The sequence below is a fragment of the Penicillium argentinense genome, assembly GCF_028826775.1.
Source record: "Penicillium argentinense strain IBT 30761 chromosome Unknown utg000001l_segment0_segment0, whole genome shotgun sequence".
Taxonomy (NCBI): Eukaryota; Fungi; Ascomycota; class Eurotiomycetes; order Eurotiales; family Aspergillaceae; genus Penicillium; species Penicillium argentinense.
The window spans coordinates 1,770,834-1,785,398 of record NW_026622660.1 but is presented as its reverse complement, the minus strand read 5'-3'; the positions used below and the strand labels follow the sequence as shown (position 1 = coordinate 1,785,398).

Here is a 14,565-nt window from a genome sequence, read left to right as displayed (position 1 = left end):
AGTAGGTCCAGGTGGAGAGTGCGCTGCTTGCAAAGGTGGAACTGACGAAGGACGAAGGACACAGCAATCTTTCTGTTTGTGATCTCTATATAACAAGCCCTAAAATCAAAAAGAGAAAGGGAGGAAGATAGCCCCGTAGGAGCGAGATTATGATGTTGAATTTTGGATTTCTGCTTTAGAACCTCCCTGTCCTTCGGCAAGCACCATGTCCAAGAAGAGCCAGGTGAATGCGTCGGGGATAAGCGCCAGGCCTGTAGAGGAATGGGAAGATAAAAAAGAAGGTATTCCGAGCGATGGAGCGTCATTGTTAAAAGAGACGGGGTATCGGTACAAGGAAATGTCAGATGTTGAAGTTGGAAAAGAAACGCTCAGGAAGAAATCGTTGAGAGGTCTTCAATCGTGACGCCATGACACATTGCAGGGTGGCCCGAGATTTAGTGTTGGATGGTTGTGGTTCGGGCCTGGTATCGTTGAGTATCGTTGAGATAGGTGATGTTGAATTAGGTAGCGGTTGTAGTGAGTAGTGTTGACAATGGCTCATGATTGGATGAACCCAAGAATGGAATTAGCTCAAGGAGCAATACTCTCCCGGTTGAGTGGGAAAGCCTTTTTAGTTCTTGATGGCAGAGCCGTTTTGTTCGGTTGTGCCATTGGTCTCTGTCTTGCCCGGAAACTCGACATTCAGGTCCTTGACCTCGAGGTCCTTGAAAAGGTCAAAGACGGCGTTGGTTCGGTGGAAGTCGTTGTCAACTAGAGAGAAAAGATGTTAGCATAGGCTCGAATCAGGAGGAAGAGATAAGACTGCAGTGAACCTACCAATGTTGACAAGCCACCAGTCATTCATGACCTGCTGGATCAGTTTGCGACTCGGACTGGCAGCATCGTGGCACTTGGCCCAGTCGTCTCCCAGAGCATAGGCCTCGTCCTTCCAGGCCAGGAAACTGATGGTCTCCACGATAGTGGGCTGGATGATTTCGCGTCCAGCAAAGATACCCCAGGTCAGGGCATTGGGGCTATCGCGGGTGTTGGTCCGCAGTTCGCCGTTCTTCTTGGTAGCGTGGTAGGTGAGGTCATCATTCTTCTCGATATTGGCGATGAGCTGGTCAATCAGGTCGGCAGGGACCAACAGTTCCAAGTAGGCCTTCTGGTAGACAAAACCGTTCTTGGGACCCCATCCGTATACAGGGTGAGACGACTTCACGCCGTTCACCGCGGGCTGCGAGTTGATCGTCAGGAAACCCTTGCGGTTGACGTTCAACAGGTGATCGTGGATGTCATTGGCCTCGGGTGTGATAGGACTGTCACTCCACGGTAGTCGGTCCAGCTTGCCCTCCAGGAAGCGAATGAACATGTCGGAGAGGTCCTGGATCGACTTCGGTTCACCCCACAACTTGATGTTTTGCTCGTTGGTTCCTTTCAGACCAACACCATAGGAGTCAAGCTCACCGAAGGCGGGAGAACGCGAGTCAGTCCAGCGACCGTTGGGATACTCATCCCATGTCTGGGTACGGGCCACGTAAGATGAGTTACGGTTACGCCAGAAGACGGGTCGCACATCCTCGCCTCTCCGGCCCAGGGCGAGAGAAGGCCTCCATGGTAGAGGTCGTTGAATGGGAGACTCATCCGAGGGCGCGAGCCCGAGTTCTTCCAGAACCAACCGAGTTGCCTGAGCCAGGTTCATCGTATAGAAGTGCAAGTGGTTGATCCCCGACGCCATCAGCTTCCGGCACATGTCGGCAATGAGGCGCTTTCCGATGTCTCGTACGGCGGCATCGTCGTTCTTGACGGGCTCGAGGGCCTCCATCCACTCGTGCGGAACACGAGTTTTAGTCCAACTGGAGCGACGGATGAACGCCGCGTAGGTCTGGATGGGCATGATACCGGGAATGATCGGAATAGTGATGCCCTTGGCACGGCATTTCTTCACCCACTCAATGAAGTTGTCGGCATCGTAGAACATCTGCGTGATGACGAAGGAACTTCCGGCGTCCACCTTCTCCTTCAAGTGATCGATCAACTGGTCCACATCGGGATTGTCATCCGCGCCCTCCGGGTAGCCACCAACACCAATGTCGAAGTGATTGCCGTACTTCTCGCGAATATACTTGACGAGATCCTTCGCGTAGCGGAATCCGTTCTCAGCGGCTTCCCAGGTCTCCTTGTCACGGGGAGGGTCACCACGAAGCGCCAGGATGTTGGTGCAGCCAGCCTTGTATGCCGCCTGGAGTGCCTGATCCACCTTTTCCAGGGGCATGTCAGTGCAAGTCAAGTGCATGCATGTCTCCAGGCCATAGACGGACTGAGCGACGCTAACCATCTCGCAGGTCAGGTCCGACAGACGGCCACCCGCACCCCATGTAATATCAATGAACCCTGGACCGAGATTGGCCATCCGGTCCATACGGTCGTAAAGGTTCTGGACACCCTGGGCCGTCTTGGGAGGAAAGAACTCGAAGGAGATCCCCGGCTCCCCCGAAGCCTCTTTCTGCGCAAGCTTCTCGCGAATATGCATCGTGTCGTGTCTTTCCCGGTGTCAGCATTGGGTCCAGAAGTGGAGCGGGGCCACACCGCAGAGATCAGGGGTTCACGATCAGAATGAACTGCGAGTGGAAGGATCCCTTACCGAAGATGTACAATCAATCAATTTCCTGTCAGCAGCAATACCCAGGGGAGGGCTGAAATGGGCTTGTCCTGCTGCTGGGTTTTTGGAAAACACCAGGAATTCTCCAGGAATCCCAATTTGGAAAGATGGAAATCACCGGCTGGTGACGGGTCAGACGAGCGAAAGACCTCGCACGCGAAGAGAGAGATGTGAGGGAAAAAAGAGAGAAAAAAAGTGGTGGTGATGTGTTCTCCGGGGAGAGTGGAAGAGGAAAGGCGCACCTTTGGGACGATCTGGCGGGGGAGACCGATAGTCGGAGGCACGTGTTCAGTCCTCAACAAGCAGCAACAAGCAACAACGCGCAACGGCAAAGCAGTCAGCCTGCAGCCCGAGCATTCTCGTCGCGCGATGATCTCGATTTGTCGCATGGACCGGTGTCGACCTGGCGTTGGGAGGAGGGTCCCCGGTCCCCGGCCTGCCCCTCCTGCCCCTCCGTGAAGGGAAAAAAAGGGCGCCCAGACAAATTTTCCCAGCACGCCCGCAGATCGCTCTTGACATTCTCCAACCCATTACCCTCTTCGCCCTCAACAATCGCGCCCACCTTTGCGATCCCGGTGTCGCCTCGCTCTCCTCTTCCTCGTTCACGTCTACAAACTCGCAGTTCACCATGTCGGCCGCCAGCATTCCTCCCCCCTCCGCCGATCAGGACTACAAGTCCACCCTTCTGCCGCTGCTAATCTCCAACAACGTCCTGTCCTTCGGCACCTACGTCCTGAAGTCCGGCCGCGAGTCTCCTTACTTCTTCACATCCTCCCTGCTGCACACCGCCCCTCTGCTGCGCGCCACCTCTGCTGCTTACGCGAGCGTGCTGTCCGCGGAGCCCTTCGTCACCACCGGCGCTGACGGCACCACCAAGCCCAACTTCGACATCATCTTCGGACCCGCCTACAAGGGCATTCCTATCTGCGCCGCCGTGACCAACGAGCTTGCCGTCCGTGACTCGCTGTCAGGCTCCCCCAAGGGTACCTGGGATAATGTGAGCTACTCTTTCAACCGCAAGGAGGCTAAGTCTCACGGCGAGGGTGGAAACATCGTTGGCGCCTCGCTGAAGGGCAAGCGCTGCGTCATTGTTGACGATGTTATCACTGCCGGTACCGCTTTGCGTGAGGCCGTTGGCATCATCGAGAAGGAGGGCGGCATCGTCGCCGGTGTGGTCGTTCTGCTGGACCGCGAGGAGCGAGTCAATGATACTGAGTCCAAGAGTGCCATCGGCTGTGCGCAGCGGGATCTGGGCGGCAACATCCCTATTCGTGCCGTCATTGGCCTCAACGACCTGATCGAGAAGCTGGGTGATCAGATTGGCGCCACCGAGGTGCAACGACTGAAGGACTACCGTGCCCGCTACGGTGCAGAGTAAGCTGGTCCTTGCTATGGCCTCATTGAGACACGATGTATGAAAGACAAAAAAGAAAGGAGTTTTGATACCAGGATAGCCCGGAGTTACTCCAATCTATATATTGCACACGATGACCGATCTTTCCTCTTTCTTTCTCTCTCTTGCTAAACAGCTACCAGTAACCCTGTCCCATCGAGGCCAGTCATATCTCTTCCCTTGTGAACTTGCCTCTCCATAGCATACTTCCGATGAACCTTAAACAGGTTGTTTGATCAGTATTTGGCAGAGATGAAACAAGTGCCTCGATTCGACAGCTTACCAAGACTACCCTCCAATGCTCGCAACTCTCCCATCTGGCCTCTACCGCCAGAGATCGTGGAAAATGTCAACACGAACAGGTTGGACAGTCCATCATCTGCCAGGAGAGCTATGGCATTCTCCACTCGGGATATCTGGAAAGCCGATGCACGGATTTAATTTCAGGCACGAAGTTCGGAAGCCGGCGGGGGCGTGTAGCCGGTCTGAGCAGCTGATAAGGGTCTTGTTACTGTCCATTGCGAAGGAGGGCTTTGAAGATCCCCATGAAAGTAGTGGACATGGCTCAATTCCCTCACACCCCTGATCAATTTGTCGTACATAACCCTCCAACCTCCGAACCCTACTGCCATGTCTCAGATGAGCTGCATCGTACAGGGATTTCGAGCTTTGCCGAGGGACGAGATCATACCCGAGAATATTTGACAGTCACACACAGCTCGACTGAGAGTATGGCCCAAGTTGAATCGGACATGGGATGGCATGCATGGAGCCCTTTATGGATAGTAGCAAACGCTGGTGACAAGTGATCAAGCAGAAAGATATGCATCCATGGATGAAATGATTTGCTTGCGCTCAGGCCATTCGCATACATGAAAATGCACCTCGGAAAATCGGACGAGACATATATGATTTCGGTCCCAAATGAAGAAAGAACGCAAGGTACCTAAGTAGCTGCCTCCTAGGAAACTTTTCTTAAAAGGAAAGATCGCATGAAGAGCACTCTCACTTGGTGGTATCGTGAAGACCCGAAGACCGCAATTCGATGCCGATATGCATCGCCGTGGAAACATCTGATAGTTTTGTAGGAACGGTTCGCTGGGAATCTCCTAGAAAGAAAACCAGAATGTCTCATGAAGCGACTTGATGTCCTGAAGCTGGCTGCCTCCGAAAATCCCTAATGGTGGCTGAGGTGTCACAGAACATTGGGTACAAGATCGGTTTTGAATTCATTCCATGTACCAGGCATGAGCCCACCGGGTGGAGCATTCAAGAGGCTCATGCATTTCATCTCACCGGTCGGAATATCGAGTGGGACGTAGTAGGAGAGCTTGGTTAGCTCGGTAGTCGCTCCGGGTGCGTTAGGTTGATGTGGATGCGGAGTGCCGCAAACAAGGCATGACACCGAGAGTATACACCACCAAAGTCAGTAAGTCATGAACATACCATGACTATCCCCTGAAGTTCGAGGCTGCTATCCGAGCGCTCTTGCATGTCTCGTGCTTTACCAAGATCAAGAAAAACTAATTTGTTAAGTTGCATATCGTACCCCGTGACTTAGTACAAATAAGTACATGAAGGTATTGCCTAGGTAGGGCAAGCCAGTCAACTAGAACAACCCACTTCAAGTCGAGGAGGAGCGAGCAGTTGAAATATGGTTTCTGCAGTATGGAACCATGACTTCAACGGTTTGTCGGATTTTGAATAAGAGCCACTAATTTAGTTTCCCATGTTGTTAAACTCTGTACCCCAGAGGCTCCATTGCAGAAGCCTTATAAAAGAAGCTGTTGCAGGTATGGGGGACCTTGCTCTAGAAGTCTGGATACTGGAAAATACATACTCCCATGACCTTTGTTTGTATACTAGTGACCGGGAAACGCGGACCTTAACGGGCCGTTCAGATGAAAGTGACTGGCAGCTGTTGCATATTAAAGTCACACTACATTAACGTACTAACATGGCATGAATCCTTGACCTCTTACAGGCCACGAGGTACAGTACGCTACCTATGTGTAGTTTCAAGCGTCCAAGTATACCAGAGAGCCTTTTGGCCGCTATATTCCTACTCGAAACCAAGTAATCTTATGCATTCAAGTGTCCAATCAGATCCTTCTTGCAATTGTCTGTCCTTCCATGAATGACTTGACCAATTACCACGGAAAGCTTGAAATTTAGAATCAGCTCTACTGCTATTATCGCTGAGAGGTTTCTGGGGTACGCAAGGAGAACAATTGTGTACAGTTCAAGACATTGCTGTCACAGGATACAATATACAGACACAGACCTTGCTATATTAAGGTCTCCCTTCAAATACTTTTTACCTGCAGAAGCCCAGATCAAAATCGCTGTCTCCTCCGCGGTTGTGGAAGGAAAACAAATCTTCTTATAGTTGTATCCATCTTCTGCTAAGCCCCTTGCCCCTTGCAGTACGAGGGGTATAAAAGGCTCCGCGTTGAACAGCAGTGTAATAGCAACAGGTCGTTCTAGACAACCATGGTGGAGATGAAAAGAAAGAATAGACTACCCAAAATATCAGAAGTTTGTTTGTATAGTGGTTATATATCTCAACATATGAATCTAACAAGGCATTCCAAGCCCATTGACAGTCAACGTTGAAATCGGACCGGTAACAGATCTCCGCTGCATACCGTTCACTGTTGATATTTGATACCTCTGACCACGGTCTCATCGTTATTATCCATGATCGAGTTTCACGGCTTCTGTCATACAATCACGGCATCAATTGCGCACTGGGCACTATCGAGCCACGGACATTCCACCTTAGCCGTCGGCAATGTACAGGGCAATGGATGTATTCGAAGCTTCCAAAACAGAGCACCCCGTGGCACAAGAATAAACTTTGTCGTCAAAGCCCGTGGTTTCTCGAGATAGAATCCATCCACCGAGACCCCGGAAATAACCCCGAAAGTTCCAGATGTATCCTGACTTTCATACCTCCTATCAGCAGTCACTTTGACCTTCACCGTTCGTTCCGGTGCCCAGGGCGCCGCATCTCAACATACCTAGATTAAGAATAGAGATAGCCGAATCAGACAATAGACTTTCCTTAAAGAGAGGAAATGTAAGACTTCTCGAAAGTGTGCCATAAGGACTAAATTTTGACTGGACTTTTTCTTTCTTCTTGATCGGAATCTTGTTCAATTCCATTTATTTATCCCGGGCATTTAGCAGCTTCTCGTCGTTTCCTGCGTTTCATTTTGCCCCCATAGGTGGCTCCAAAATCTGTCGCTTGGCAAACACAGGCTAGCTGAAGATGCTCTTGGCTTTTTATTGATACTGTCTGTCCGACCTTCCCACGTAGGAGGCTGGGGAATCCACGTTCCAAGGATCCCGACTCCCTAAGTCGGTGTATTAATTTTCATTCTGACTTTAAACAGCCTCTGGATCAAGTATCGACTGGATTCACGGATATCCAGCTCCTGAGAACACACATGCTCGCATTTTGATGTTGGCCCATCGTCTCCGCCGCTTCGATACAATGCATTGGAAGTATACAAGCGTTTTGCTTGGCTTCCTTGTAGCATTGGGAAAATGCTGGCCTTATGATAAATCCCTTGTCGACTATAACCTCAACGAAAACCCGGATGCCACGAATGCCGCCGAATACTGGGGAGAATGGCCGAATCACACCTACCATCCCTCTCCCGAGAACTGGCGTTTCCCTGTATATACTCTCTTTCTCGATCGATTTGTGAATGGTGATCCCACGAACGATAATATCAACGGTACATTCTTTGAACATGATTTGAACTCGAATCAGATGCGTCATGGGGGCGACGTATTGGGACTCGTTGACACTCTGGATTATCTCCAGGGCATGGGTATCAAGGTAGGGCGAATCACAACCCCTTCCACATGATCAACCTCAAGCCAGCTAATCGTCTGCTTGTGACATGCTTGATAGGCCATCTACCTGGCTGGGACGATTTTGATGAACCAGCCATGGGGCTCGGATGGTTATTCGGCACTCGATACCACCCTACTGGACCAACATTTTGGCACGATTCAGGACTGGAGGGATGCCATCACTGAGATTCATAACCGGGGGATGTATGTCATTTTCGACAATACAGTGGCGACGTAAGTATAAGCCTCTTTCTCTTTGCTTTTTGTTGTGGCTGCTGACATTCATTACAGGATGGGTGATCTGATAGGATTCGAGGGCTATCTCAACACAACCACGCCATTCCGGTTGGAGGAGCATCGAGCACAATGGAAATCGGACCGCCACTATGTGGATTTTCACTTCGGCAACACTTATAACAAAACTTGCGAGTACCCTCGATTCTGGAACGAAACGGGCTTCCCGGTGGTTCGATCCGTCGATGATGAACTGAAGGGATGCTATGACAGCGATTTCGACCAGTATGGTGATATTGAGGCCTTCGGCGTTTATCCTGATTGGCAGCGTGAGCTGGCGAAGTTTGCATCGGTGCAGGATCGTCTCAGAGAGTGGGTTCCAAGCGTGAGAGAAAGACTCATCCGGCATTCATGCATGATTATTTCGTCTCTCGACATCGATGGCTTCCGCTATGACAAGGCGACCCAAGCCACTGTTGATGCGCTGGGTGATATTTCTGGAGCGTATCGAGAATGTGCTCGGCGGGTTGGGAAGGAGAATTTCTTCCTGCCGGGAGAAATCACAGCTGGCAACACGTTGGGCTCTGTCTTTCTCGGCCGGGGTCGGCAACCCGACATGCTTCCGGCAACGCTTGATGAGGCCTTCCGCCTCCGAAACGACTCTGACTCTTACTACTTCCTCCGCGATGAGAACCAGCAGGCCATCGACGGCGCCGCGTTCCATTATTCGGTCTACCGCTCTCTAACCCGATTCCTTGGCATGGACGGTAACCTGGCTGCTGGTTACGATATTCCCGTGAACTGGACAGAGGCATGGTACGAGATGATCCTCACCAACGACTTGATCAATGCGAACACGGGCAAGTTCGATCCTCGCCATATGTACGGAGCAACCAACCAGGACGTGTTCCGCTGGCCTGCTGTTGAACAGGGTATTGAGAGGCATCTGCTTGCTCTTTTCATCACGACGCTTCACTTGCCTGGCATCCCGTTGTTGTTGTGGGGCGAAGAACAAGCATTCTATATCTTGGATGCCTCAGCGTCCAACTATATCTTTGGCCGGCAAGCCATGTCTCCTGCCACGGCGTGGAAGACCCATGGCTGTTTCTCGCTCAATTCAACTCAATATTTCAACTGGCCGATCAAGTCAGGGCGATTGGGCTGCCATGATGAAGCCGCGACGTACGATCATCGTGATCCCGCGCATCCAATGCGAAATATCCTTAAACACATGTATCAGATGCGGCAGGACTTCCCAGCGCTCAATGATGGCTGGTGGATTCAGCTGCTGTCAAACCATACCCATGATGTTTATCTCCCCGGCTCTAACGGGGTCCCCACTGAAACAGGCATGTGGTCGATTCTGCGAAGCCCCTATTTCCAGATGCAGGATCTAGGGGAGTCAGGCAATGAAACAGTCTGGTTCGTTTATCAAAACGACAACCAAACTGTCAACTATGATTTTGACTGCTCCGACCGGAACTCGGCACTGGTCGCTCCGTTCGACTCGAATACCACTGTCAAAAATCTGTTTTATCCACACGACGAGATTACCTTGATCGATGGGCCTACCAAGCTACACCTCAACGGCTCCAATAACTTGAACGGATGCCTCCGTAACTTGACTCTTGTACCGTATGAGTTCAGGGCTTATGTTCGAAAAGAAAGATTTGTGGCCCCTCGGCCAATGATCACGAAATTCGCTCCTGGTCACGACGTGCCTGTTCTTTCAAAGGCTGAGCCAGGGCAAAGCGAAATTATCGACATCGCCTTGTATTTCTCAACGGAGATGAATTGCACCCGGGTGACAGAGTCCATTTCGCTCGAATCATCAACGGAGTCTGACCAAATTGCTTCTCTTGACTCAGATTCAGTTGATTGCGGGTTTGTGGGCACCGAGAATACATCCTATCCCGGACAAATTCCGAGCACTTGGGTTTGGACCGCAACTTTGAAAAACGTGTACAATGGGGTGCACAGAATGACCGTCAATAATGCGACCAGCGTTGATGGACGAGCTACTCAGTCAATCGATCATTTCTTGATTCGTATCGGACAGCACGACAATCCTATGATCTTCAACTCTGCAAATTATTCAAGCAGTCTTCTACATCAACGAAAGGACGGCAGCCTCTACATCCAGCAGCATGCAGCCGGCGCAGACATGTATCGCTATTCAACGAACTGGGGCAGCACCTTCTCAAAATGGATCCCATACAGAGGCGGCAATCATACCATCAAAGAGCAGTATTGGAAGGGCACAAAAGCCCAGGAATGGAAGGGCAAACACGTTCGTGTGGAATATTGGAATCGCTTCACAGGAAGCAGTGATTACTTCCAAGAAGGGGACGGGCCAGGCTGGAATCACGCGATGCCCCGACGCTTTCCTCATCTCTTTTTCAACGGTCCGTTCAATGAGTATGGCTACGATGCCGGTCTGCCAAACACTGTGAAGCAAGACAGCGACGGCGTTTGGAAGTTTCGGTTCATGGCAGAGTGGCCCGCCGAGGGTCAACTCAATGTATGGGGAATCAACCCAGACGGACGGCCTGATCAAAGTTATGTATTTGGTGACTCAGACGGCGATTCAGTTCTCGATCGTCTCCCACCATCGTCTCTGAAAACGACAACGATTAACATCACCCAGCATCCACCAAATCCCCACCTGGCCTGGAGAATCCAGCTTGATGATGCTACTCTCAAATTCAAGCTGGTACCAGCAGGATCTAAATACGTTCAGATGGCACTTTTCTTCTTACTGTGGCTCGTGCCGATCATTACTGCCACTACTTGCGCTTATATCTTCAAGAAAACTTTCTACAAGATCAAATTCAACCAAATGGGCGTCAGCGAGAAGAAGACACTCATCTCACTGGACATCCTGAATCGGTTCAAGTACGAGCCTGGGGATTCGAGGAACCCATTCGTACGATTGGCAACCAAGTCAAAGTTCCTGCAAAGCACATCCGCCTTTGGCAACCGCACCTCCAATCAGCGAAAGGTGCTTATTGCAACTATGGAATACGAAATCGATGATTGGGGTATCAAAATCAAGATTGGCGGCTTAGGTGTGATGGCACAATTGATGAGCAAACAGCTTGGTCATCAAGATCTCATCTGGGTGATTCCATGCGTTGGTGGAGTTGAATATCCGATCGACAAACCAGCCGAATCCATGTTCGTCAAGATCCTGGGAAACACTTATGAAATCAAAATCCAATACCACTATCTGAGAAACATTACTTATGTTCTCCTGGATGCGCCAGTTTTCCGACAACAGACTGTCGGGGAGCCCTACCCTGCCCGGATGGATGATATGGATAGTGCCATCTACTATTCAGCCTGGAACCAGTGCATTGCGCAGGCGATAAAGCGATTCCCTATTGATCTTTATCACATCAACGACTACCACGGCTCAATTGCTCCACTTTACCAGCTGCCAGAAACGATCCCCATCTGCCTTTCACTCCATAACGCAGAATTTCAAGGTTTGTGGCCGATGCGAACGCAGAAGGAAAAAGTCGAAGTTTGTTCAGTGTTCAACCTCGACATGGATGTGGTCACTCGCTATGTACAATTTGGCGAAATCTTCAATTTGCTACATGCCGGTGCCAGCTACTTGCGTCTTCACCAACAAGGGTTCGGTGCCGTTGGAGTGTCTAAAAAGTACGGCAAGCGCTCTTACGCACGCTATCCGATTTTCTGGGGCCTAAAGAAGGTCGGAAACCTGCCTAACCCCGACCCGGAAGACACTGGCGAATGGAATAAAGAGTTACCGAAGGAACGCGACATTAGCATTGACAGCGAGTACGAAGTTCGCAGGGCCAGTCTCAAGCGCGAGGCACAAGAGTGGGCCGGGCTCGCACAGAATTCCAAAGCTGATCTGCTAGTTTTTGTCGGCAGATGGTCTATGCAGAAGGGGATTGACTTGATTGCCGATGTAATGCCTGGTGTTCTCGAATCGCGTCCGAACGTTCAGTTAATTTGCATCGGCCCCGTCATCGACTTATACGGCAAATTCGCAGCGCTGAAACTGGACCGAATGATGAAACTCTACCCCGGTCGCGTGTGCTCGATTCCTCAGTTTACGGTGCTTCCTCAGTTCATTTTTTCTGGGGCGGAATTTGCATTGATTCCTTCTCGCGATGAGCCATTCGGTCTTGTCGCTGTTGAGTTCGGTCGAAAAGGTGCGCTTGGTATTGGTGCTCGGGTAGGAGGCCTTGGTCAAATGCCTGGATGGTGGTATACAGTTGAGTCAACGACCACATCTCATCTGCTGAAGCAGTTCAAACTGGCGATTGACAGTGCGCTGAACTCTAAACCTGAAGTTCGAGCTATGATGCGAGCCAGGTCTGCTAAACAGCGTTTCCCGGTTGCTCAATGGATCGAGGATCTCGAAATCTTGCAGTCCACGGCTATCAGAGTACACAACAAGGAGCACGCAAAAGCCCAGGCTGCATCAAACACTTCCTCCGGCGCATATAATGCTATTTATGGCATGATGACACCCCAGGCAGCTACGTCGATGAGGTCTGGTGCCTCCAGTGGGACTGTGACGCCTCCCTTGCGATCTCCAAGTCGCCCAGGAACGGTTGGGTCATTGCAACGCAGTTCTGTGATATATAGCAGAGACCCTAGTCCAGGCTCGGAGGCACGACCTCGATCTGGACTTGGTCGACAGCTTCCCTCCTTTGCCCGACCAGTATCTGCTCCGATGGAAAGTTTCGGGCGCCGAGATCCTGGCAAAGCAAGTATGGCAGATGAAGACAACGGCAGCGTCACTCCCCCCGATGTCGAGGAGGACAGTGACGATGAGATCATGTCCACTTGCTATGGTGAAGATGACTATCCGATGGCCCCTGAACCCTCCGACGGGGGACGAAGATTGAGTGTTCAAGCGCCCGGGACCCAGTCTGCCGGCATTCCCTTGACTAGAGAGCACCTTTCAGCACGACAATCCAGCCAGGGCTCCCTAATGAGTCGACCCATTGCCACACCATCAGGCTCCACAGCACCGAGTACTGCAGGAACAGAAGATACCCTCATCCCCCCTCAAGACCCTGGACGGGTCAAGGAAGTCGCCTCAGCAGTGCGTCTGCGCTCTCTGTTGATTCCGTTGTCGGTGACAAGAAGGACTACAAACTTCAAAAGGTTGATCCTTTCTTCACCGACAGCAATGGAGAGTACTACAGGGCCTTTGAAAAGAAGCTTGAGGAACTTAATGGGGCGAATTCAGACTCGCAACTCTGCATTGAGCAATACCTTGAGAAGAGTGAAAAGAAGTGGTTTGACCGGTTCCGAGACGCTCGCCTAGGACGCAATCAGTCGCCAGCTCCCTCGATGCAGTTCGGCAAAGGTGGCGGTTCGTCGCCGCCAGGATCTATCACGAACGATGACACAACATCTCACGAGAGCGGCGGACACGAACGAAAAGAAGCTGGTGACGAGTTCCTTCTCGGTGATGACTACGTGCCACCAACCGGATTGAAGAAGTGGATGCAAATGCGTATTGGGGATTGGCCCGTCTATTCACTTTTCCTCGGTCTGGGACAGATTATTGCAGCTAATTCCTATCAAATTACCCTGCTCACTGGTGAAGTTGGTCAAACGGCAACGAAATTATACGGTATCGCCACTGTCTACCTGATTACATCCATCCTCTGGTGGTTCTTCTTTCGGTTCTTCAAATCCGTTCTCGTCCTTACTGTGCCTTGGTTCCTTTATGGCCTTGCTTTTTTGATCATTGGCGTTGCTCATTTTGAACCAAACTCCTTCAACCGTGGATGGATCCAGAATGTTGGAAGTGGCATCTATGCAGCTGCGTCTTCAAGCGGTTCTATTTTCTTCTCTCTCAATTTTGGAGATGAAAGTGGTGCCCCTGTCAAGAAATGGGTATTCCGTGCCTGCCTGATCCAGGGAACACAGCAGGCATATGTTATCGCTCTCTGGTATTGGGGGTCAACTTTGACGAAAGCCACAAATGCAGGCAATTTGAACGTGCAAGGCAACATCACAAACACCTGGAGGATGACGTTCGTGCCCTTTTCGTAATTTCCAAAGCTAAACAAATCGCTAATAACATCTCTAGGGTTGTTTGCACCCCCATAACGATCTTCCTCTGGTCAATCGGTCTAATAGTCTACTTCGGACTGCCCAACTATTACCGACAGACACCAGGAAAGGTGCCATCTTTCTACAAATCAGTCTTCCGTCGCAAAATTGTTCTCTGGAATTGGGTCGTCATCATTCTCCAAAACTTCTTCCTTAGCGCCCCCTATGGAAGAAATTGGAATTGTAAGTCATTATTCCTGCTAACCAAGCCTTACCCCAAAAGCCTGGGTCACTGACATATCAAATAGTCCTCTGGATCTCAAATCACGCCAAACCATGGCAAATTCTCTGCCTTTGCGTCGCCTTCTTCGGCTTTGCT

General features: G+C 50.8%; 4 protein-coding genes across 4 annotated transcripts; 3 read left to right on the top strand and 1 right to left on the bottom strand.

Annotated features, from left to right (window-relative positions):
* Positions 1-610: 610 nt before the first annotated feature.
* On the bottom strand, positions 611-2,512 carry N7532_000601 (methylenetetrahydrofolate reductase (NAD(P)H) MET13; the record flags this gene model as incomplete). The annotated part of the gene is made up of 2 exons (XM_056613105.1): positions 611-750; positions 817-2,512. The coding sequence occupies 2 exons, from the start codon at positions 2,510-2,512 to the stop codon at positions 611-613; spliced, it is 1,836 nt and encodes a 611-aa protein (XP_056480329.1).
* A 757-nt stretch (positions 2,513-3,269) lies between these two features.
* N7532_000600 (orotate phosphoribosyltransferase) lies at positions 3,270-4,019 on the top strand (the record flags this gene model as incomplete). Its single annotated transcript, XM_056613104.1, has 1 exon — positions 3,270-4,019. The coding sequence occupies one exon, from the start codon at positions 3,270-3,272 to the stop codon at positions 4,017-4,019; it is 750 nt and encodes a 249-aa protein (XP_056480328.1).
* A 3,514-nt stretch (positions 4,020-7,533) lies between these two features.
* N7532_000599 (uncharacterized protein) lies at positions 7,534-13,449 on the top strand (the record flags this gene model as incomplete). The annotated part of the gene is made up of 3 exons (XM_056613103.1): positions 7,534-7,884; positions 7,960-8,135; positions 8,193-13,449. 3 exons carry the CDS (start codon positions 7,534-7,536, stop codon positions 13,447-13,449), a joined length of 5,784 nt encoding a protein of 1,927 aa, XP_056480327.1.
* A 26-nt stretch (positions 13,450-13,475) lies between these two features.
* Positions 13,476-14,186, top strand: N7532_000598 (3-isopropylmalate dehydratase; the record flags this gene model as incomplete). Its single annotated transcript, XM_056613102.1, has 1 exon — positions 13,476-14,186. One exon carries the CDS (start codon positions 13,476-13,478, stop codon positions 14,184-14,186), a length of 711 nt encoding a protein of 236 aa, XP_056480326.1.
* Between the last annotated feature and the right edge of the window lie 379 nt (positions 14,187-14,565).